Here is a 26265-nt window from a genome sequence, read left to right as displayed (position 1 = left end):
CACTATCTCATGTCTCTGTATGTACATTGTATCAGGATAACTAGAGGGAGGCGTACAATGAAGAAATCATGATACACATTATGACTTTTAAACACCTTGAACTTGTATCTAAGTGCTGAACTATCTCTGTTGTAGAGGTGCTTCTCCAGGGTCTTTTCCTTCTCAGTTCACGACGTGATGCTCATCAGATCAGAGCAATGGCGCTTACCTGTGATCATCCCACTGAGAGAGCGCTCTTCTCCCTGGACGACATCCCCAAGACAACCAGCAGCAGTATCCTTGTCATCACACCTTCAACATGTGATGGTCAGTGCCAGACAGGAACCACATCAGTCTTAGTACACAGCTACTACAACAACGTTGGCTCATCCCTCCACGTGAACTTTTCTCTATTTGTCTTCAGATACCACGCATACAACTGAAGTTATATAGCGTCGATTTTTTTTAAATCAAGTACAGTTGTAGTCCGTTTCTATTCGGCACTTATGTACTAGTAGCGCGCACCTGTTATTAACAGCACTGTCACTGTCGATATCTGAAATACATCTATAGCTTTTCACGTAAAACTGTTAAAGCCAGTTCTTCTATGCTTCTTTTTTCAACAGCCATCGATGAATGTGAACCCATACCGTGTCCAGGCCACACGTGCATCAATAGACATGGCAGCTACAAATGTCTGTGTCATGACGGCTTCACCGGCAGCAACTGCACAGGTGCGCCCGACTTCTGTGCGGACAACATCTGTTACGGGGGCGCCTCCTGTGTAAACGAAGTGTCCAACTACACGTGCATTTGTCCCCCTTCCTTCACTGGCCGCTACTGCCAGAATAAGATGAGTAAGTTACAACAAGGTGTAAATGTCTATAAATACTCACTTTGATCCTTGAGCAAATGTATATCAATACACACATTGCATCCGTCTGTGTATTGGTCTCTTCTGCAGTTGACGTAGATGGTGGCTGGAATTTGTGGACTGATTGGAGTACGTGTTCGGCCTCGTGTGGTGGAGGGTGGACAGTACGCATGCGTGAATGTAACAGCCCTCCACCTACGTACAATGGAAAGCCATGCAATGGCTCGTCTGTTGAGAAAAAAGAGTGCAACACTAACGAATGCCCTGGTAAGTTCATGACATGATATTTAGAGTAGTATAATGTTCATCTGATTCACTCCCAATATGCAATCTTCAGTGTTACAACGTTTAACAGTAGCTCCAGCTGTGTTTAAGCTGTGTGTGTTTCAGCATGTTTAATGGTAGCTGTGTGTGTTTCAGCATGGTTAATGGAAGCTGTGGGTGTTTCAGCATGCTCAATGTGAGCTGCGTGAGTAGTATAGGGAATGACAGTTCTAGACCACTTCCACTGGCGCTACAGAGGGAATTTTGTAAGCCCAACCCACGATGCGATTCAATGAGTGTCATGAGACTAAGTTACATTGACTCTAGCTCATCACCACGACATACATTTTTATAGGCAATGACAGTATTAGCTCACTTCCACTGGAGCTAGATTGATACCACAGAGGTAATTTTTTATACAAAAAACGATGATGTGATTCGATGAGACTTAACTAAATTGTAATGAAAATATTCTCTAATATTTCTACTTATATGCATACCATTATTTCGAACAAATTTATAATTAACATTTTTCTTCATTCATTTTACTAGGAGACCAGACTGTATACCCTTCATTCGAAATTGAAAAGAAACAATTGATAAACGTATTTGGTTGGTTTGACATCCCTGATATAATATATACCCTGTGGTAATTCTCCATTATTATAGACTTATGTGTGCATTCGTCTAAATGTGACTCAACAATGTATCCAGGAAACAATCTATTCTTAATCTCCAACCAGTTTTTTGGTTTTGCACGGAATAATTTATGTGCTTGTTCCCTGTTCTAAGAACTTTTTTTCTCATCTTCACAAATACCACTGGTCTTACGAGAATTTGAATGAATCTCCTGCTTCATTGTGTTGTATTTGGTTAGTTCTGACAACACAAAACGAAACTCCTCCTCGGATATCTTACAATCAGCCAGTTGAAATATGATCCTCAATGCTATTCAACTTTGTTTTAGCTCCCAAGCCTCATAATAAGTTTCATAATCCAAGTCTCAACTCCCTCTCCTTCTCTATTCGATGTTTTATGTCGCTTATTTCTTGTAAACGAAATCCATCAACAGTATCCATCTTTTCAGATGCTTCATCAAGTATCGGATATAAACCCATAATGTATATTATTATATTATGTAAGAGTTTTAATTGGTCTTGCTTAAATGTCTTGAGAGTATACATCAGCCTTATTAAATGTATATTATATGGCATATCTATCTTAGTAAGCGAAATGCTTTCACTTTTTTTTAACTTGGACCCCCTAAAGGGTTGCAACGAGTGATGCTCCCATATAAACAATGCTGCAACGTTGACGTCGGTGTTTCTTAAGCCATTTAATTGATAGACTCGAATATCTAGGTAATATAGGTAATATCTCGAAGGCATCTTCTGTCGCATCCCCAAACAAGACTTCAATAATAAGTGTAGAAAGATCAGGTATAGCGTTCAAGTTATTCAATAAATCATTGTATTCAGTAACCAAATTTAAACTAACCTTTTTGTAATGATGAACGACTCAATAACATATGGGCTGGGTCATCTGGCAGGGGAGCGACTAACACACTCTTTCGCTTTGAGGGGATATAAGCCCGAGTATGATCCAACTATTCATTATCTTAGTTAAATGATGACCCTTACCCATCGTCACATATGGTGGGGTAATGATGATATTCAGTTGGCACTCGATTTTTGCTTCGAACATAGTCCATTCATTATCATCATTGTGAGTAAGAGTGTATGACGTGTTTTTATTGAGTCTACTAACGTTAACATCATTTAAATCTCCTAGATTAGGTGCAGATGCTGTGAATACAAGTTCTTTCTGCTTGTATACATTATCTTCTAAGTGTAAAGCATATAACTTACCATCTGTACGGGGTTTATCAAATCCTTCTGTGTCTCCAAGATCGGAAAGCGCAATTGTATTACATTGTCTGAGGTTATGCGTTCCAGGGCCTGAAGAATCAACCATTATTTATAATATGGAGTGTTACACTCAAATATCCTATATGTACAGATTGATGTTTTACATCAATGAAGAAATTTTGAGATCTGAAATAATACGCTGCTTTAACTTTTTATATTGTAATGATGAGAAAGATTCCGTTCTACCACTATTGTATTTTTCATCTTTGACTGGAATAGCTAGTAGCAGCATTGAAGGACTTTCAAGTTGACTATTATCTGTTGTACTGATCTGATCAAGATGGATGCACAACTCTTTATAGGGAACAAAATCAGGGAATCTAATTCCATGCACTGTTGTGTTGAGTAATACTTCTTTTCTTATAAATCCAAGTGTATTTATTGCTAAGTTCCTGTGATGAATTATATCCTTTTCTCTACTGCTTAAAATCAGCATCCCCTTTGACTCATTCTGTGTTAGACTAGCTCCAAAAGGCTTCAAATTTGCAAATCATTGAGTGAGCATATGCTGTAATACCCATCAGATATAGTGTGCCAGTCTCTATTTTCTCTAATATCTTACGCTTACTCTACCTGGAACTTTTTGTCTTTACCTAACAGCAGTGGGGAAGATTCGGAAGTCACAGATTTAATTTTAAATGCATCGGATGGTTTCTTCCCGATTAATCTTGTTACATCATTATTTAGCGCTGATACAACAGCTGATAATTGTGTCACCCATTATGTTGATCTTAATCGTTCCAATTTCATTTCAATCCCATACTGATATCCAAACGTTCTGCTAATGTCCGGTTAAATACTTTAACAATAGCTTGACTATGGTGGGCCTCTTTTTCACCACGCCTGATTGCGACATGGTGTTTTGTTAATAGTTTAGTTACTGATCCCATAAACTCGTGACCGGGATCAACTTGAAATAGCTTGGGACATTTTAGTGATCCACATTTATATATGCGGCTCGGTGCATTAGCTACTTCTGTTGAATCTTTTGAGGTTAATGGTGCAGCCTCTTTGTATTGACTAGCCACATCTACTATGGTTAAAGCGTATTTATATGTTTTGCATCTTACCTTATCGTGGGGGAGAAACAAGAGGTCAGCCTGATGAACTTCATTCTTTGTAAAAATATCAAACTTCTTCCTCGGTATATAACGTGGAGCCGGTAAATATATTTGCCATATTGCTTGTTTCTTTAACCAGTCCTTGGCTACATCATTAGATACCTTAGCCACATTGGCTAATTTTTGTATTGATCCTATACCTTTCCAATATCCTCGTGGCCTATAGTAAATTTTATTCATTATCAATTAATATTGATGATTCTTTTAATAAGAGTCATGACGATCATTGAATCGCATCAGCGTTTTTGCATAAAAAAATGTCCTCTGTTGCAGCAGTATAGGGGGGTAAATCTAGCTCCAGTGGAAGTGGTCTAGAACTGTCATTCCCTATACCACTGCGTGTGTTTAATGGAAGCTGTGTGTGTTTTCAGTATGGTTGATGGTAGCTGTGTGTTTTAGCATGTCTAATGGCAACTGTGTTTTTAAGCATGTTTAATGGTAGCTGTGTGTGTTTCAGCATGTTTAATGGCAACTGTGTGTGTTTCAGCCTGTTTAATGGCAACTGTGTGTGTTTCAGCAAGTTTAATGGAAGCTGTGTGAGTTTCAGCATGTTTAATGGAAGCTGTGTGAGTTTCAGCATGGTTAATGTAAGCTGTGTGTGTTTCAGCATGTTTAATGGAAGCTGTGTGTAACTGTGTGTTTCAGCATGGTTAATGGTTGCTGTGCGTGTTTCAGCATGTTTAATTGAAGCTGTGTGCGTTTCAGCATGTTCAATGGAAGCTGTGTGTTTCAGCATGTTTAATGGCAGCTGTGTGTGTTTCAGCATGTTTTGCAATAGACCTGGTACGAGGCTACGGGACACGGCCTACCTGTGTAGGAGACCAACATGACCTGACGTGCTCCGTGTCATGCAGGGATGGTCTCATGTTCATAGAGAACCCACCTCTCTATCGCTGCACTGGTGGTATTTGGAGACCAAGCAACCACATAATACCATGTACACGTATGTTGTTGAAGATTGATTTATTCACTATGATGTTTTCAAAATACATATATGGACAATCTTACATAGGATTGTTCCGTCATCCAGATCTTTATTTATTTCTCCAGGAGCAAATTCTCCCAAGCGACTAGAACTCAGATTCGAAGGACGATACAAATCTGCAAAATGTATAGACAGCGCAAAGGCGAACATCATGTCACAAAAGCTTAAGGACAAATCAGCAGACTTTAACTGCCTTATTGGCAACATGTGCAACATGACTGCCAAAGTAGAGTCTTGCCTACCTATCACCAGACACAAGCGCTCATCACATGACACGGCTATCAGCCTGTCCGTTGTCTTAGCTGTCGACGTGAAGGAAGGTGACTTTGACCTGGAGTCTTATCATACTCATAAAAGAGGTAATTACATAACGCACAGACACAGTTATAACCATTCGTAATGATTCTTAATCCTACTTAAATGGAACTGAGGACAAGCAATATTGTTATTAATTTGTTATTGATGAGGTTACATGTGCGAATTTCATTCCCAGTCAGTCCCCAATTAGCATCTGTCCTGTCAGCTGTGAAGTCCCTGGAAGCAACAGCATCACGGCTGAAGGAGACGGACTACGCCGCCTTTTGTGTGGATGACGACTACATCGTGGAGGACATGGCCATCACATCACATGTCACGTGCCCTGCTGGATTCATCGCTCGGAATGCTTTTTGTGGTAGGAAATGCATTTGTTGTTAAAGTAAAGAAAATGATAACTATGGAAAAGGTCTTCTAAATAATTGTCTCATAAGAGTTTAATGTACACATGCTGGGGAAGGATGAGATAAAACAAGGGCTGCTCGACTGTAAGTCAGTACACTGTGACTGAGACCGGTATCCATGTAACACTCCGGCATGGTATCACAGTGGGCTAGCACTATAAAACCAGCATTGGTCCGGACAAGTACGTCTCAATGGATAGGCTGATTGCCGTGTCATGTGGTGAGCGCTTGTGTCTGGAGATAGGTAGTCAAGGCTCTACTTACGCAGACATGTTTCACAAGTTGCAAATAAAGCAGTTAAAGTCTGCTGATTTGTTCATCAGCTTTTGTGTTAATTCTGGATAGCTGCAAAAATCTTGAACGCAACGTAAAAACACAAGTTCACCTTACCAATGTACACATTGTCACAATGTGTTAACCTTTAACAGTTGCTTGTCCAATGGGAGCGCACTTCAGAGGAGGGAGGTGTTTACTATGTGACGCAGGCACATATCAAAACGAGGCCGGCCAGCGAATCTGTCACCAGTGTCCACCTGGACGAAGCACAGACTTCCGCGGCTCTACGAACACCAGGCAGTGTACACGTAGGTTGTGCTATTTCGATTAAACTTGGTTCCATATATAAGAGGAGATTCTGGGACAGAATAAGGATTCCGCGATTACCATCGGAGCCGGCTTTTGATGATCGGCGGTCACAATGTCTCACCTGGTTTGGTGTAGTGTAATTGGAATTTACTTATAAACTGATAATACCCCTACATGTCTACTATTGATAAGCAATGAACGTGTGCCCATCTTCATAGTACTCACTCACTTATTCATAATAACAGTGTATATCCGGGTTAGAATTTAGGTCTTCAGTATCCAATGCTTGTCGTGAAAGGCGACTATTCTAGGTGACTTAGTGACCTCAGTCACACATCCAGCGATGCCGGGAAAGATTAGTTTACGATGCCCGAAAAGGCTGAAAATCGGCAAAATTAAGAGACGGACGATCATCTGTGAGAATTGGCCGGACGATCATCTGTGAGCATTGGCCATGTTTTTGACATCTGGAAGACCCCGGTGGACACATCGGAAGAAAATAACTCGGAGATATTTTCTTCCGATGTGCCCACCGGTGGTCCACACCCCATCGGTAATGGATCCGTGACACACATTTACAAAATCAACTGAAATGCGATACAGAACTTGCAGCAATGTCAACGGCGAACACGAGCTATGGTCGACCGGGCACTGAGCGGGCTCCTTTTATTGCGATCAGGAAACGGGCGGTGTTCATCCGCGCATCGGATTTGTTCAACCGCACGATTTGGTTTACATCGGACGGGCACAGTCCGGGTATCGGGAGATTACCGGCCGATTCCCGCCAGATGACTGGTCAGTCACTTCACGGTATAAGCCTACCATTTTTACCAAATTCATTCGGACACCCTCCAGCCACCGGTCGATCATCTTTGGTTTCATGACTACTCCACCGATGTGTCACAGATGTGGGCAAAACCACATCGTCCGGCGACCGTTGTATATGTGACTGAGGCATAAGGGGATCGGATGGTTGATGAAAGGCATCGTCTCCAAATGGTGTAGATCGATGCTCATGATATCAATCACTGGATTGTCCTATCCTGGCTCGTCTTTTTACAGACATATAGCTGGAATATTGCTTTGTGTTTAATGTGAAGGGGACAAAAAACGTTCTCAGTTATAAGTTGCGACTACAGGCTGCCACCTCTTCCTCCTTCATGTTTACATCGGTAAACCAGGTTAGAAATGTTCAATTATGCGTTGTTTGCTTAACCGGTTTTATGCCCGTGTCGCGTTTAATGCTTTGTTTGTCTTCCAATGGTGAATGACGGACCATGGCCGATACTGCGAGCATTCATTATATCAACAACGAAAGGTGGCTGAAAAGTTCTAAGGGTGTGTAGTACACCTTTGGCAGTTTGCATTTCTTACATACAATATTCCCCATGCTTTGCGAGGTGAATTTTGAACCACATACACATCCAGGCAGCATATTTGTGCAGGCATCCAAGTGACAAGGTATTCTGTGTCTCTGTGTGTAAACAAGGTTCATCATCTCGCATCTTTAAAAGCAGATCGAGCTGATTTTGTGAGGTGGTTTGTAACCATTAATGAAAAACAGGCTAAAAGTTTCGTCGCCGAAGGATTCCTACAGGTGGACTACACCCCGAAAGGTCAGACCATTAGTGACCAAAATTATTCTGATTTGCTGAGGTAACTGCGTGAAAATACCTAAGCTGAACATCGAGCAAAACTCACATGTGTTCTGTTCCTCCAGGACAATGCACCTGTGCTCAAGTCTGTTGTCGCCATGGCTGCAATGCATGATTTTGAGGTTTCTAGGTACCCATCGTGCAGATACCTTGGACATACCTAGATGCTCATGATTAATGGTTACACCAGTTCCAACTGAAATTTGGAATTCCCTGGAAAGTTCAGATACTTTCACTCGTCGGTCAGACAAAATTCTTCTTTCTATAGCAGCAATGGTTTCCGGTTCCATCTTGAAGGCCTGCCTGACCTTGGGTCATCGTCTATGGACTCCCTACCCCTTTTAAACTGTAGAGACCAACGGCAAACTGTGGAATGGTCAGGAGCATCCTCACCCATCACTTTACACATGCGATCATGGATTTCTTTTTCTTTGCATCCCTCCTTGGTAAGGAACTTTATTACAGCGAGTTGTTCATGTTTGAGAGAATCCATGATTGTGACCACCCTCAGGTGAATGAAGCCATCACATCTAACTTATTGTTGTATCTGGAACTTGTTATGACACGTGTCAGCCTGATGTTATGACTAGTGTCACACCTGCCACAAGTTGACATTGTTTTTGTAAACACAAATGCCCAAGTTTCAAAACTTACCGAACTCCCTCATGCCTGCCATATCCAAAGAAAATACAGGCTGAAAGTTTGGCTCCAGATATTGGTTCAGAGCTTCGCTTATTTTGGGGAACATGCAGTTTCTTGGAATTTGTGCCAAGCTTTGCCCAACTGTGTGACCCACTAGACAATTGACACGAGCCAGTGTTCGACTACATCTCCTTCATCCCAAAACGTGACATCCCAACTTGTTGATGATTCTGAAACCCGTCATGTTCAATTCGCCATACAACACAGACAAAGGTGTTTTGTCACCAGTTCTTCCGAGTTACATTCGTGTTGTTGTTATTCTGCTTTACGTTTCAAATATATTACAAAACTCCGTTCAAATATTAGCTCACCTGGTCCGAAGGACCAAGGTGAGCTTATGCCATACTGTGGCTTCCGTCGTCCATCCGTCGTCCGTACGTCAACAATTAATTTAAACGACTTCTTCTTCTTACTGGAAATTAACGAAATTTGACTGGAAGCATCCAAGTGGTGGGGATTCAAAATTGTACAAATTGCGAGGCTGAGGGGCGGTGACAAATAGGAGTAATTTGGCTTTATTGCTTTAAACAACTTCCTCTCAGATAATGATATCAACCATATTTGGTTGGAAGCATTCTCGGTGGTGAGGATTCAAAATTGTACAAGTGGTGGGACTGACCCCCAAAAGGGGCTGAGGGGCGGGGCCAAGTATAATGAGAGGAATGCACATATGCTACCAGGACTGGCCCTTCTGTTCATCTGTCCGGCAATCCCATAGGAGTTAAAACCTTGACCCTAACATGCAAACCGACATTATACCCACCCTCTAATAAACAGATACATTGTATACATTTGTTTGTTATGAAGAGAATAATACATTTATGCCAATAGGATCTGCCCTGGGGTCCAGCCTTGCCTCTGGAAACTTAGATCCTGGATCAGAACATGGAAACGGTTCAGATCTTTATGCTACAACTGTATCTAGAGAAATACACGTTCATGTTGTCAGATTTGCCATCCACCTATTTGGGGGGGGGGGGGGGGGGGGGGGGGGGGGGGGAGGGGGGGGGGGGTCCGAGTAGCCTAGTGGTTAAAGCGTTCGCTCGTCACGCCGAAGACCCGGGTTCCAATCCCGACATGGGTACAATGTGTGAAGCCCATTTCTGGTGTCCCCCGCCGTTATATTGCTGGAATATTGCTAAAAGCGGCGTAAAACCAGACTCACTCATTCACTCACTCACTCACTCACTCATGTAATGGACCCGTGAAGATCCGGGGTAGAATAGGTCTTCAGCAACACCTGCTTTCCGTAAAAGGCGACTAACGTGATCGGGTGGTCAGGCTCGCTGCCTTGGTTGATGCATGTCATCGATCCCAATTGCGATGCTCATGATGTCAATAACTGGATTGTCTGGTCCAGACTCGATTATTAACAGACCGCCGTCATATAGCTGGAATATGGATGAGTGAGGCGTTAAACAACAAACAAACAAACAAACAATCTTATGTAATGAAACACGAATTGTAAAGTTATACAGTCGAAAGATAACTGCAAAAGTTTCGTGCGGCCATAGCTGTTTGAATGAGTATTACTTTAAACACACGTCATTGTCATCCATTTTCTGGTTTCCATGTACGCAAGTATGCCCATTTTGTTAACACAAACGTAAACTATGTGCCCAAGTTCATGACATTTGTACGAGTTAACGCCCATTTTTGGGGAAGAACCAAGTTAGTTAGAATGGTTTTGAGTATATATCCCTGCTGTTAATGCTTACATTGATGCCCGCACCCTTTTCTCCTCAGAAAAGTATAGTACGGTGCCGTATGTCTTCCTTGTTTCAGAGATGAAAACCAAACCTTCGCATGGCATCGCTTTTGCCCCGGGTGAAAGTCAAAAGTCTCCATTAGATGACGTGACAAATGCTCCAAACCTACATGATGATGGGACCGCCGTCATCGCCATTGTCGTCACCATCTGTGTCGTGGCTGTCGTCGTGGTCGGGAGTTTCAACCTCATCATCATATACAAGAAACTGAAGTATGTGGAAACTGTCTTTGGAACTAACAAGATGAATAAAGCATTTGAAGTGCATTATATTTCTATATTATGACGTCCTTTGTGTGGCTGTATGGTTCATTGTTCATCCACGTGTTTCAGGAGAGATCGGAAAGAATACATGAGCCCTCCCCCTTGGATGTGGTCACTTCTCCGTGGTTCTCAGCACGTTAGGCCTGGCGTCAGGAACCCCACTACAGCTACTACAAGTACCTAACCACCTCAAGAAAGTCAGCGGGACACAACATATACACCCATTACGCAAATTATGCTCCGGCGTCCTCTATTTATTGAGACAAAAGACGAATTTTCACGGTTAAAATAGTGACTGGTTTGGGATGAAGAGCGTAGTTTACATTGGCGATACTGGTACCATGTCCTTCATGGACATGTAAGACTGAAGTACATGAAATCATTCATTACGTGATTTGTGTGCAGATATCACCACGTACACACAACCTCCCTCTTTCTTTACATTATTTTTAATGTTGGCTGTTAGGCATCTGTCACGTGGATTGGCAGTTAATGTTATTAATGTCATTCACTGTTCAGGGTTCACGAACCATGTCTTCTTCCCATCTATATCCATGGTCAGCATCCATTGAAATCCATACAAAACTACCTTCGCGGGTTATATGATAATTTCAGTCTTCACTCGATCACACATACGCCGTACTCAATCACAAATACGCCTACTCGATCACACATACGCCTACTCATCACACATACGCCGTGCTCGATCACACATACGCCGTACTCGATCACACATACGCCGCACTTGACAGAGTACAGCAAACAACTTCCGTATCTGTTTACACTCATTTGTATGACATCATGATTTAGGTTCAGCGGCAGGCGACCTCCTCACTTCCAGATCTGCCGGATTTCGTAGGACAGCGCCATCTTTTTGCGCAGTACACACACTATCAAGATGCATCACGTCATTCACACAAAAGTGCCCACGGTTGTCGGTATTATCTCCATTAACACTTCAGTTAAACTGTGCAAGACAGCCTTATGAAGTGATTAACAATGATGACAATGGGCAGACAAACCATTGTGGGCTACATGTAATTATAAATTAACTTGTACTTCTATATTTCCATATCGAACTCAATGCCATTATAGATCCTAACACAATGTTTGTATAATCTAATTGTTTCGCACGTTTCAGTTGGTAGAATAATAAAGGGTTTACTTGTAGTAGTGGTGAAAATAGTTACTGATATCACGCAATTATAAAACTTCATTCCTAGATCTATGATGCATTTGTTACTAAACGCGGATAGCTTAGATTCCAGTTACTTATCTATCTTCTGAGGTTCAGGACAATTTGTAAAAAGTTAAAGCAAATGTCAAATGGCAAGTTTACTGAGAAAACAATATGTGAAGTGCCGGACTTCCTTATTGATAACATCTATGTAAAATATAGGGGCAAGATATTTGGGCACGAGATGGGCATCCCAATTGACACCAATTGGACTCCCCTGCTTGCTGACCTGCTTCTTTTTGCATATGTATCATAATTTCTTGGCACGATCAGAACGAGATAATTTGGCCAAGAATTGTATTCTTGTAAGCTTCAGGTACATCGATGATCTGATATGTCCAATGACAGTCAATAGCATATTACCTTACACTGATTTACCCACCTGAACTAGAAATATAAGAGACCTGAGAAACCGCCCCATCTGTTTCATATTTAGATCTATGCATTAAGATGCAATGACAACTCTCCACAAAACTGTATGACAAGAGGGATTACTTCAACTTTCCAACAGTCCTTTTTTTGAAGAGCAACCATTCAGCAGCTCCAGCATGTGCTATCAACATTTCACTTTTCAATCTCAACTTTTCAGATACTAATCGAGCATGGCTTTCTATCAAGATTTTCAAAGAGTTTACGACCCTTGCTTCAACTTTCCAATAGTCAGCTTTCCCTTTATGTCAAGCAATATTCCAGAAACTCCAGCCTTCGGTGTCTACATTTCAGAACTTTTCAGATACAGTCGAGCATGCTCCTGTAGGAGCCAGTTTTGGATGATAAATTTGTGAGGCTGAACTCGCAGAACTATGGCAATATGAAACTGAAATGGTGCTGATTAAAAAATTAAAAGCGTCAAAAACATTTCCACATTCGTATGTAATCTCTGCCAATAGCAGGGTCGACTGCACAATTCTGACATTACTTGTATATCATGACTGTGTTTCTGAATCACTATCAGATAGTGATTATACTCGGTGTTCGCAAACAGGTGATCGTAATCCGCCCCATCAGTGGCACCCTTCACAAACACATGTAAAGACAAGTCAATTGTTCACCTGTAAAAACACGAGAACATATGGTAAAAATCAAAATAAGAAATAGCATCAGACAATATTATTGTCACTGAAGCTTTAAATTTGGAAATGTCCTCCACGCATCTGCCATGAAACGTTCTAATAGCTTAACTGAGACCGTACATGTCGTAACCCTGACAAAAAACAGCTTCTGAGCAAGATTCGTAGGTCTCTCTTTGAAATCTTCGTAGAAAGAGCATGCTCGACTGTATCTCAAAAGTTTTGAAATGTAGACACTAAATGAGTGAGTGAGTGCGTTGGGTTTAACCCTGCTTTTAACAGTATTCCAGTTATATCATGGCGTGTCAGCTTAATATGGGAGGAAAGCCTGAAGTGATGCAGGTCTCAGACGTTTACCACTTCGGTGAAACCCACGAGCACGGGTATGGCGCTGACAAACCTAGAAACATAATCGGGGCGAACCGTGATTCGAACCCACAATCAAAGGTTTCTTGCGTGCCCAAGGGACGCAACTCTGCTCAGCGAATCGCGGCGCCTTAGACGACTGGGCCACCCGTGCCCCCTGTAGACACTGAAGGCTGGAGTTTCTGGAATAATGCTCGACATAAAGGGAAAGAGTCTGGAGGAGAGCATCCTGGCATTCTGAATATCTATGCATAGATCTAAATATGAACAGATGAGAATCACTTATTCTAGTTCAGATGGGTATATCAGTGGAAGCTAATTGGCCATTTGATGGTTATTGAATGGTATCAGATCATCCATATACCTGAAGTTTGAGTTAACTTCTTGGCCAAATTACCTTGTTTTGACTGTGCCAATCCAAGCAAAAATGTATATGCATAAAAAAATAAATCAGCAAGAAGTGGAGCACAATTGGTGCCCAAGGATGCCTACTGCTTGCCTAAATGTTTTTCCCCCCAAATAAAGTGGATGTTCATATAGGTGGAGTTTTCTGGCAGCCAATGATGACAGCATACATGATAGTGAGTAGATTTCTTCACCATAAAGATGCTTTTACAAAAAAACAACTTCTGTGTATAACATCATTTGTAGCTCTAAAGGCAACCTGAGGACGCTGAAGTGTACTTCTTGTAACAAGGGAATATACATAGCGCACAAAGGCCATAGCCAGCAACTAAAATGCAATAAGAAAGGGGGAGGAAAGGTATATTGGACTATATCCTTCTAGTATGTATTACCATTTAGTATAAAAACTAGAACAATGATTCCCTTAAGTGTAAGCCAGAATTATCTACTGAATCTTGTGGGTGGACTGGATGATCTGTTCATCCATCATAGATGGTTGGATTACAGTCACTCACACCAACATGTCTGCACATCCAAACTTATTAATGACTTGTGTATTATTAAAAAGTTAATGATTACCATGAGACGTTTAACACATTGGACCAATCACAATGTCTCAATTCCAACTTTCCTGGAAATGGAAATGAACCTCAGCCATGGAATAATTGTGTACTTCCATTTTTTGTAAGTTTTGTGACAAGTAAAATATGATTACCTATAACATGTTTTATTTAGATTGTGTGTGTGTGTGTGTGTGTTAGTTGTGTGTGTTAGAGTGAATAACAAACAACTGATTAGCTTTGATTGGCCAGTTTATTTTTCACGACATCTCCATTATCACAGTTCACGTGGAATTTCACATGTCAGCACAAATTCATTACAGTACATTTAAAGCTGAGAAGTGATACACAAGTTTCCATGTGACAACAAAGAACATGAGCGACTGACGGAGATTACAGTATTTACATCATAATCCTATTCTCATAACTAGCAAATGCCCATGTTACCCCATAAGATGCTACATTAACTGGGACATTATATCCTAACTGCCTTGATGCTATCTATAATCCTGTTTTCAAGTGTCTGCTGCAGAATGCGCTTGTCCGGGCTCTAATACCACCATTATGACCATTTTGCAGTTTTGAGACATCAAATTGGGAAAAACTTTTCGATTAAAAGAAACATGACCACCTGTCTGACATACCCCCTATGAGAAAACGGACATATTCTGATGGCAGCAACCATGACTCCATCTATCTAGGGACACATTCTACACCTGTATCAGTTCCATCCATCACTATGTCCCCACTTACAATGAAAGCTATACCTTTCCATCTATATGTTACCGTGCATACAGAACAAATTCAGTACTTGTAACTTTATAAATAGTATTTAATGCTTAAACAATAATCTTGGACAGTCACACCTAAACCATAAGCTGTGATGATGCCACTGAAGGCAACCATTTAAGTCTTACTGTAAACTGGTAACATATCAATGTCATTATGATGGATGTCACTTCTCAGCTTTTAGCTTTAGTATTTGTACTGATCAACTGGCAAGATATGTCCCTGACTGGAAATACTCTGTCACATGCCCAGCCAGTGGGAGTCGGCAGCTGGCACCAGCCAGGTGACAGCATCATCTCTAATGCCACCCAATGCAACAAGTTTGTACATGTAACACTCACCAACATGAAACAGCTAACCAGAATACCATGCTGACATGTTGCATGGCCATAGGGAAATACAATATTCACATTTTGATTACAAAGACCATATATATATAATATATATATATATATATATTCAAATCTGATGCACCATACAACAGCACGTATGCTGAAATGATGTAGAAATTCCTGCCAGAGTAAAAGAGATCGACATGCGACAAGGTAGGCCATTCTCAATGATTATTTCCTCATTCTACCACAGTTCAGTAGCATACTCTAGCTACAGTCTTCCAAATACAGGAATTCTTTAACATGTTATAATCACTCACCATAACATAACAATAACATAAGAATATAAAATCAGGCTGTAGTTCTGAAGCCGTTTTCACATAACAGAGATTAAATAATTTGTTCTAAAAACTTGATGTCAATAAAGATATCACATTCATTGTAAGCTGGTGATTACCAGGAAATAACCATTGAGGCCAATGTGTATAGCAATACATGAACAAGTTGCCAACAAGCTGTCACACTATATATACAAAAGCCTGCTTTAATACAAATATACAAAGCTAGTGTGGTTAGCATATTCACATGAATGGAGCAAGTCTTCCCATTACTCTCCATTAGGGGTACAGCCATTTGTGAAAAGAAATGAATGTACAAAACATACATTTGTTCAGCAAAGGCTAGCTCCCTTAAATAAGAAGGATTTAAATATTTATCTGTTGAATTCTCATTTAATCTGTCCTTTTATGTCTCCTGTGTTGACACCATGTTCAAGTTGTACTGATTATTACTGAAACTATGACAACAGATGATCATCATGATTACTCTATTTCTCTTTGAAAGTATTACAGTGTGTTTTCTTTATAAGATTAGATAAAAAGTCTTTTCTTGCTACACATACTTTTGTTCCAATGGGAAGTGTAATACATCTAGCAATATCCAAAGACTACCACATCTGTCCCCTAAGCAGGCACATGCACTGGATGACAGGGTTTGTAAAGTCCCATGTTACAATAAATGCGAATAAGAGCACTTGTTGGACAATGCACTTGTAGGTTCCTGATGAGAGATGGAAATGTGGGATGTCTTTACGGTTCCAACACCAATTAATAGTCTATTTACTTGATGGCTCACAAATAGCACAACTACGTCATTCCTCAGAGTACAAACACTAAGAACACCAACTACAAACAAGTTTGTCTTGAAATGTCTGTATAACTATACTTTCTTATACATAGATATATGAGAGGTTCCTGCTTGACCTTCTATGCAAAGACTGTAGTAATCCTGTGTACAGCTATCGATCCCTACACAAGAGGTACAAGTACTAAAAGTAACCAGAAGTAAGTTTAACCTCTCAGCCAAGACACACTGTTGACAAGACAAGGACATGTGAAGTGTGTGAAACTAACTTAAATATAGTCCACTGTCAATGATGCTGCCTTGTTTAGTATGGTGCATGACTTCCACTTGCTGCCAGCAAGCAGCACACATGCCACAAGTGGTCATGGTGAAACTGCTGTTCCATGTCGTCTATGGGGTATGGTACAAAGCAGCATGGAAAACTTGAAATCACTTACAGTTTCAGCAAACCTGAACCATATCCTGAGGGTCAGAAGAAGCATATATCTTTGAAACATGACATGTGGTGTAGCAAGGTGGTGAGTCGTGCCCTTGTCACACCCTCCACTACTGGTTGATCACTAGCGTATCCTAAAAGTAAAAGTGCTCTTACATGCTTCAGAATGGGGTTATAACTTGAGTATTTTGATATGTTTCATCTCAACATCCACACTTCTTGAACTAATACTGTGTGCTGATCTCAATATACCTATATCAGCAGATGCTGCAACGGACAAACATCAATCAAGCATTCTTCACATCACCATTATTTACAATGGTCGACTCGACAAAAATAAACAACTCTCCTGTTGGGAGATAAATTGTGATCTGATTCTGGAGTAAAATATTGGGTAATTTTCCAGGTCACAGTGGTTTTAGTTGAACAAATTGTATGCAGCTTTCAAACAAAATGCAGTATAGCGTTTTTGGTTAAGGTAGCATGAGGGACTAGATGACTAAAACATTCATACTCATAATTGAAGACAGCCAGGTAAGCACTATAAATGGAGCACTACAATCTGTCTTTACTTGTACTACAAGGATTGTACAACACAGAAACGTCACCACAATGGGAAACACTCTTCAATACCTAGTTCTCAATGAAAGACTGATAACAAAACATAACTACAAGATTTGCTGTGATGGAGAGATGTACATTAAGTCATCGTCACTATTTTGTCTGAGATATGTACAAGCTACCTTGCATGGTGTATGCACACCCCGATAAGTGAGGCAACAATGATTGTCAACTCGCCCTGTGTGTTAAAGTCTCTCGTACTTGTAGAACTACTTATTGTATACATCAGTGAGTTTTCCTGGCTAGGATATAAGCGTCAACACAAAGCTGCTATGTCCAGGGCTCTTCCTCCAATCTGCCCTGTTTACGTAAGAGTTGATGGCAGTCTGCCACCTTCCCAGTTTATTTACATGTCATGTACAGAGATAGCTTGCTGTAGTGTCTCTCAGCTGATGACTGATGCACTGATCACACACACATGCTACATGATAGCTGTCTGTTTCCTCACAACCAGCTGCTATTTCTTCTTTGAGTGCAGCATCTCCAGGAGCAAGGTCTGGTCAGGCACTTCTCCACTCAGGTGTTTGTAGTAGAGAAACTCCTCTCCTTGAATACTAATGAGACGGATTTCAGGAAGTCGCAACAGTACTTGACCAAATTTGTCCTTCATTTCTGGGTAGAAATTAAGGCAATATTCAAGGAGTGCAGCATTTACTTTTTCCTGGCTCTGCTCGACATAGTGACGGTTTTCCAATCCTGACACATCTATAAGATATAAAACAGAGAGTCAGACACTGTTTTACAAGGCTGAACGACAAACAAAACAACATAATGTAGACTCAAGCAAGAACAGCTGATCAATAGATAACAGTACAGCTGTCTAATCTGGGGTATAGTGTAATACATAGGACCACTAGATTCAAGGGTGTAGGTGAATGTCAGTCTCAAGGAAATCAAATGAGAAAACAAGTGTAACACCAGACAACAACAAACCACATGTTACATGCTTCAATGATGTCAGAGCTATGCTGATTAATTACAGCTTGTCTCCAGGACATTCCAAAATGGCTGTGATTTTCCGCAAACATCTTTTCCTCACAAGATTTTTTTTCTGCATTGGTTGCAGCATTAGATTGAAACAGTCCTCATACAAGGGTAATCAAGAACAGCCAAAGAGTGACACATTTCTACATAACAGACATAACAACTGCATGTTCACTGAATAACATATTGCTATATCTGTCCTTGTCTGTCAGAAGGCTAACTTACACATTTTCAACATGGCAGTCACAACAGGACATCAGCATGATAAACGCCAAAGTTTGGACAAATATCAAGATTAAACAACACAAAAACTCTTAACATCCTCACTGCATGTTTCACTATAGTCAAATAGAATTTACAATGTGACTGCCATGTTAACCATTAGATCAGAATTCTGGGAGCAAAATGGAGATGCATCATTTCATTGATCTTCCATGCAAAGTGTTAGCTTCAATCAATGGGCAAAAGTATCATTTTCGATAAGGCTGCCATCGTGAACAAATCAAAATTCTCTAAACAGAATAAGGACACATTATCATTAGCATCATGACAGCAATATTTCAGCTTCATAGTGGTGGTTTCAGAGCAGATATAAATGTTCATACCAAACAGACAGACATACCAGACAACAGGATATTAGCATACGTTAACTTTTGGTTCAGGTGAGCAAAATGTAGAGTCACAAGGCTCTGTAGCTCACCTGAATTTGCTTGTTGCATGTACCACCTTGATTTGAACTACCGGTTCAGGAGATGTCAAAATGTAAACATTTAAGACAGTCAATAAAATACTCAAGATACTGTGTGTACAATACAATACATCTAGGTTTTGCTAAGTATCTTTACCAATTGCAGGTTCCATTAGTTGGTGTTAAACAACCATGGTAACAATACTTTCTGAAAGAAATTATTTATAATTCATTTCAAGATAGAATGGCCTTTATACACAAATTAGACATCTGTTATGAGCATATGGTATAGAAAACCAAATGCAGCAGACAAATTGCTCACACTATTCAGCCCCATTTACAGGGAGCTGCCTAATTAGCTGCCCGATAAAGTACCAACTTCAACTAAACACAACTTGAAATTTTCTTTTTCTTACCCACAAAAGTGTTTTGCTATGCTTTCAGGTGAAAGATTGCTTAAATGCTTACCATTCCTGTAACACAAAACACTTCTTAGTGTTTCATATCCAAGTGATAGTCATCAGCAGATATCTTTACTGATGTGAACACAACTGACTTACTAATGTTCCCTTGACATTCAAAATGTTGATGACTTAAGGCATGATAACGTCAACAATGAACAACTTTGTAATAACCTCAGCGATCCACCATTTCATAACACATTGTTTTCTGGACAGGCAGCATGTCCACTTATTCTTTTGGGTGAATATCCCCAGAATATCCAATGGTACCTAGGCTTGTCTTACCGAGCCTCCTCGTTTCATGTGTCTGCATGTGAGTAATAACCTTGTCAAACTTACCTTGTGTTCATGTTGACTTACCTGCTCAACATGTCAATCTTGGATAACTTATATATTCATAATTATGTACAGTGCTAGAGTTCACATGCTTTGTTTCCTATTTCTGACTGATTCAATGGCTGCACACACACCAAGCAATGAGTGTTTTAATGTGTCAGTAAACTACGGTGTACTGCCAGGCATCATCTTGTTCAAAAGGGCATGCATATGGTGCACATTCTAGAATCAACTGATGCATGGCACCAAGCACATACATTATAATTGTAATCACAGAATGAAAAAGCATGTAAGCTACCGGTATTCATATACCAAGCAGAAAATCCTTCAGATCATTTGAGCGTTGCCATGTAGCTTGCAAAACCATACAACTTAGATTCATTAAAATCACATTTGCTATTCATGTAAGGCATGATTGAAGGCATGCATATTCCACATATGTTATTAGTAAATGCATACTTGAACAAGGGGAGTTGTTTGCCCCGAGTCCATCACAACAATCAAGGTCTTGATTAGTAGAAGATGCTACACACACACACATATATATATATATATATATATATATATATATATGTTTCTTAATTAAAATAGATGTTTCTTAATTATTTAAATAAATAAACCATCATTCACATGCTCATGAATATGAACATCAGATGAAAAGTAAACCAGAAATCCTTCACAACAGTGCTCATCTGCGAGCATGTGTAGCCACCGTCCACCTTTATACAGTTGGCTGATTTACAGATACATGTCTACAGATAGGTAAGTTGGCATCCTAGATGAAGTTTAAATGTCCTGAAAGTAATCTTGCACAATTTAATATTGACCAGTTAGGCTGGCTGTAGAATATTCTCCAATGAGGAACTACTAAAGAACCTATCTTATTTGTTAACGGTATTTGTAGCTGTCATGTCATGCTATGGATTTAAACATAACTATACTGCTTGCCTGTCATCTTTGACTTCAATCTACATTTGTACAGTTCAATACAAAAATGAGTCACAGGACAGGTTTACACCTTGGTATGAGGGCTGGTTGACACTGTGTTTGGGGAACTGTTTTCCACGAAATATGTCCACCAACAGCCCTGAATTGGCAGTCTGGTGACTGTGAGCGGTTGTATATAGCAGTGAACTTGGCCAATAAATACACCTTTTTTTCTATCAGTTCATGCTTTTATTGCATGTATGTGGCACACACAGCTAAATATAGCCTAAACATAGGCACCTGACTGCCAAAACTTACCCAGATAGTGATCGTGTAATCAAAACTCAATGATGATGTTCATGGCTAGCAAATTGGATACTTCTTGAAAAGCACACTTTGCAATTTTTGTCATTACTACAAGTAATATCTCTTTTGGAGGAATGGCTTGTTTTAACTTTTATAGTATTAGTACACATGCAGCTATTTTCGTCAATTAATCATCATGATATTTTGTGATTCTATTTCAATTGGCAAGAACTGTAGACCTTGCAGTTTCTTAGAAGACTATTAAAGATTTTCACAAGGTTAATTCTTTTTGATTTTCTTAAAATACAACTTATATAATGTCATTAACAAATCTGAGTGCGATTGTGATGCTAGACATCTTATAAAAGTCTTAGGATCATCCCTTCTGCTGTTTCACAGAAGTTAACAGATGGATGACAAACATGCTATGATTTATAAGCTCACTTGGGCCTTTGGTCCCTGTGAGCCAAGATGTTTCTTCTTCTCATACTGTTTAACAACAAATATTAGTCATGTTTCCATTTTAAAAATACACAGTGCCTCTACAGGTGGAAAACATTACATTAAATTGTCAATGTATTTGGCTCTGTTTATGAATAGAAGTAAGAAATGTAAAATTGTGTAGACTTCTTGGATGAATGTATAACTTCATACACTTGCCAGGTATGTTAGGGATATAATGAAATTACACTTTGACAATCTTACAGAAACATACATGGTAACTCAAGGTGAAATATTTCAGTACATATTTAAGTTTATTTGTTTTTTGTTGTTCAATGCCACATTCAGCATTATTCCAGCTATATAATGGCTCTCTGCAAATAATTGAGTCTGGACCAGACAGTCCAGTGATTGTCATTGTGAGCATCGATCTATTCAACTGGAATGCCATGACATGCATCAAGTGAGCAAGTCTGACCAGCCAATTGGCGTTCAATTGTCTTTGAGGCTTGTTACTTTCTAGTCATAAGGCTAAACAAACTAATAAATATTTGTCATCAACAATTCTCCAATGTTTGATAGGTGGTGTCCCATAAATGAATTGTATTTCTTCCTGTAACCAGGTATCCTGCTACTGATGCAAAGATGCAGGAAGTTTCATGTGGGATGGAAGTGCCCATGACAACACTCATCAGTTTGATGCAGTAGCTGATGCATATTAAAAATAAGTTTTGACATAAATAATCTTTATTGACTGTCACATATTTTTGGCAAATTCGATGGGGAAGTAACTATTTTCAGAAGTAATTAACAACCAGGACGCTCTTTGACAAAAGTAGGCCCATTCCTACCTTTTCCCAAAACACTGCCACCTCAAAAATAAAGCATGAACTATTTGAAGAATGCTGACCTCATCAATATCTATCCCATCTTTAATTTTGTTTAATGAGGCATAACTTAGTCCCATTTCTCTAGCTACTAATTGACAAAGAAATAAGACCTTCCAGTTTATTGACACATTGCCAACACATCTTACTGATTTAGTAATAAAATTTTGAACACCTCTGGTTTAATGACATGATTTCCAGCTTGGTAAAACACAATTCCTAAGCAGTACAACTTTGAAACAGAGTTCTATGCCTCTAGCTGCCTCATTACAAAGATATATGCACTCAGAGTCTTTGGACCTTGACCATAACTCTTGGCCAAAAGCTTCAAAATAAAAGTCACTACAACATAATTTAAACACAGTTTGAATAATTCTGTGATCTGAGCTTGACCCATGGCTAGTGCTTCAGACAGTGTTTTCAAAATCGAGTATTCTGTATTTTGATATGGTTTTATCAGAATCAAAAAGAATCCTCTCAAATAATCATCTACCTTTACATTAAAGTGGAAAACTGTACATGTGTTTTAGAGGATTTCAATGGATGCACTGACAGGGTCTATTCTTTATTGCTGCGGCGACTTATTTGACCCATCGTACTGCATTTTGTGATTGTAAACCCAAAACTGTGTGTTTCTAAATAATTTGTTAACTATTCTATTTGTATTTACAGACTTCAAAATTTAGTTCTGTATGAAACAAATTTCTGGATTACCGGTAACTTCTGTATTTCAATTTGGAAAACACCTCGTAACAACATAAACATTTACAGTCAGCATCACATAGTGTCTTAGTGTAAGACAAGATAACAAATAAGAGTAAATGCTGTGCTGAAATGCTTATTTTTATAGCAATCACTAAAGGTAAAATTTTAATGAAGTTGTTAAATATATGAGATTGTTTTAGACAATTCATCTTCAAATAAGAACAACAAAGAATTCCATTAGATTTCTTATAGATACTTGCACACTTTACGTTTACAATCTATTCACAACATGAGACAAACTTTAACATGCAGTAGTATTATATAAAATGAATTTAAAGGGAATTATGCCTTACCTGGATTGAGCAAAATCAGAAATTTAAGGCACGCATATTCATAGACATCAATCTTAAGGTCCTTGGCCTTTTTTATGAGTTCATAAATTCTAGCCTTTACATCACTCAGGCCCAGTTTGTCCAGCACATCGAAGCCAATCCTATGGCCACTTGCCTGAAACAGTAAAGGAACACAATCAACCAAAAAATATTTTGTATCCAAAAAGTGAAACCACAGGGTTCAGTTGGATCAGTCAGAGTATTTGCAACGTCATAGACCAATATTATTAAAAAACACCATAAAGATAAAACAAGACTCCTAAAATAATTAAAGTACCACAGGCACTGTAGCTCACCTGGAAATGTAGTCTCTTATTACTCAATTAGCTAATATTGCTATTCAAATATTTTCACACACAAATACTGAGGACTAAAAACTTAAAACTAAAATCAAATGATTTGAACAAAACATGATGTCAAGATAAGGAGGAACACACATGCCAGAGCTCAGCTTCCTCAGCCTGGCAGTTCCATAAGAGTATGTTATGCAGACCATTAGAAGTTTCAGCTATCATTGTGGTTGAAAATAAGGTCAAAACTTAAAATAAAGTGTTATGTGGTGGTGTCTAGAGTAAGTTGATTCTGATGATTGTTAGGATCAGTTAATGGAAGTGCTCATAAAATGTCAAGAGTTAATGAGACTGGACCAGAGAGATTGGATGCCTCCTACGATTTGACTTGCAACTTATCTATTTGGGCAGTGTTGACAGCATAGCTTCCAATGCCTGCTTCCAATACAGTTTCATGGACTCAGAGCAGAGCACATGCCTCATTCAAGACATTCAACAATGACAAGTTCTGGACACATGTGAGAGCATTGACTTGTGTAACAGGGTCTGTTATTCATTGCTGCTGCCACATGTTCATGATTAGAAACCTCCAAGCAGGTGTCAGAGCGAGGTCTGGTGTTGTCATGCTGGTTCCAAAGGCTACAAGGAAAGCGTGCATCACCCTTCAGCCAGGTTGCAGTGACATAGTTAATTGTTAATTGTTCAATTTTCCTTCCATCTGCATCCTGCACTTGGTTGATTGGCAGAAGAGGTAAGGCTGCAACTCACGCCTCAGGTTTGGATGAAAAGCCTTTCACAGTTTTCACGTTTTGCTCCAGAAACGACACCTACCTCCCCTTTTGAGACAAAATCCAAATTGTTTCCATGGAAATCGAGAAAAATAAAACTAACTAACTAAGACTAACAGTGAGACGAGGCGTCGACTATATCCCGATAACGTCGATAAAATGTATGTTGAGCCCCACTACTAACTACACATGTATCAAATATTCATTCAACTTTGAACAAGAGTCATCAGAAAGATGGCTTATCCCCCCGGCAGCTGTCTGTAAAGTAACCACAAGTAAATGTGCAATTCTGAATGTAATGAGTCAAGAGTTGAATGTTCTTCAAGAAGCATACATTTTATTTGTTATACTCCATACGTGAACCAACCCTATATTAAAACTTAAATCCAAGTTGTTGCCATGGAAACATAAAAAATAAAATTTATAAAATTCCTGAATAGCAAAAGGCACCAGTTCAGCATGAGTCTGACAGACATGCAAAGTTTTGTTAGAAAGTTTTGAATGGAGTTTTGAGTTTTGCTCTGGAAACGAACTCTACCCTATAGAACCTAAGTCCAACTTGTTGCCATGGAAACGTAAAAAATAGAAATTTATAAAATTCCTTAATAGCAAAAGGCACAACTTCAGTATGTGACTGATAGATTTGCCAAGTTTCGATCAAATACACTGAATAGTTTTCGAGTTCTGCCCCGGAAAAGGAAATGATAACGGACGGACAGACCAACGGACGGACAGACTGGCTGATTGCTATATCCCCCCGCATTATATGCCGGTGGGATAAAAAGAAATGGATAGACATAGGTTTTTCAATATGATTGACGTGGCGGACACATTGAAAAATGGATTTCAGCCTCTTGAATAAATCTTTGTGGGAACGAGCATGTAAGCTTCATTGGCCAATTTGTTTCTGAGAAGACATGATGATGTACTATGCAGGCTGGACAAACGTAACGTCAATTTACTTAAATGTTTTGTTTGTGTGTTTGTTGTTTTACGTCACACTCAGCAATATTCCAGACATGTGATGGCGGTCTGTCAATAATCGAATGTGGACCAGACAATCCAGTGATTGACATCATGAGCATCTATCCTCACAAATGAGATATGATGACATACATCAACCAAGTCTAACCCCCTATCCTGTTAGTTGCTGCTTATGACAAGTAAAGTCGCCTCTTCCTGCAAGCATGGGTTGCTGAAGACCTATTCTAACCCGGATCTTCATGGGTGTTCAGTAAATGTGGCTAAAAGTGGGCC

General features: G+C 39.6%; 1 protein-coding gene and 1 pseudogene across 3 annotated transcripts in view; one reads left to right on the top strand and one right to left on the bottom strand.

The window, feature by feature from the left end:
- The window catches only part of LOC139473101 (sushi, von Willebrand factor type A, EGF and pentraxin domain-containing protein 1-like), a 35999-nt pseudogene extending 24971 nt beyond the window's left edge, over positions 1-11028 (top strand).
- Positions 11029-14725: 3697 nt separating this feature from the next.
- Positions 14726-26265, bottom strand: part of LOC139473085 (nuclear receptor subfamily 5 group A member 2-like) — a 230188-nt gene continuing 218648 nt past the window's right edge. For all 3 annotated transcript variants that reach the window (XM_071255598.1, XM_071255599.1, XM_071255600.1), the window contains 2 exons: positions 23892-24045; positions 14726-18508 (listed from right to left, as the gene is read on the bottom strand). In XM_071255598.1, coding sequence (XP_071111699.1) covers positions 18261-18508; positions 23892-24045 — 402 coding nt within the window. In that variant the 3' untranslated portion in view covers positions 14726-18260. The remainder of the gene's footprint in view (positions 18509-23891; positions 24046-26265) is intronic.

This window comes from Haliotis cracherodii, unplaced genomic scaffold, assembly GCF_022045235.1.
Source record: "Haliotis cracherodii isolate W230 unplaced genomic scaffold, xgHalCrac1.p SCAF_26, whole genome shotgun sequence".
NCBI classification, from domain to species: Eukaryota; Metazoa; Mollusca; class Gastropoda; order Lepetellida; family Haliotidae; genus Haliotis; species Haliotis cracherodii.
Note: the sequence above shows the minus strand (reverse complement) of the source record. Positions and strands in the feature narration are given on the sequence as shown.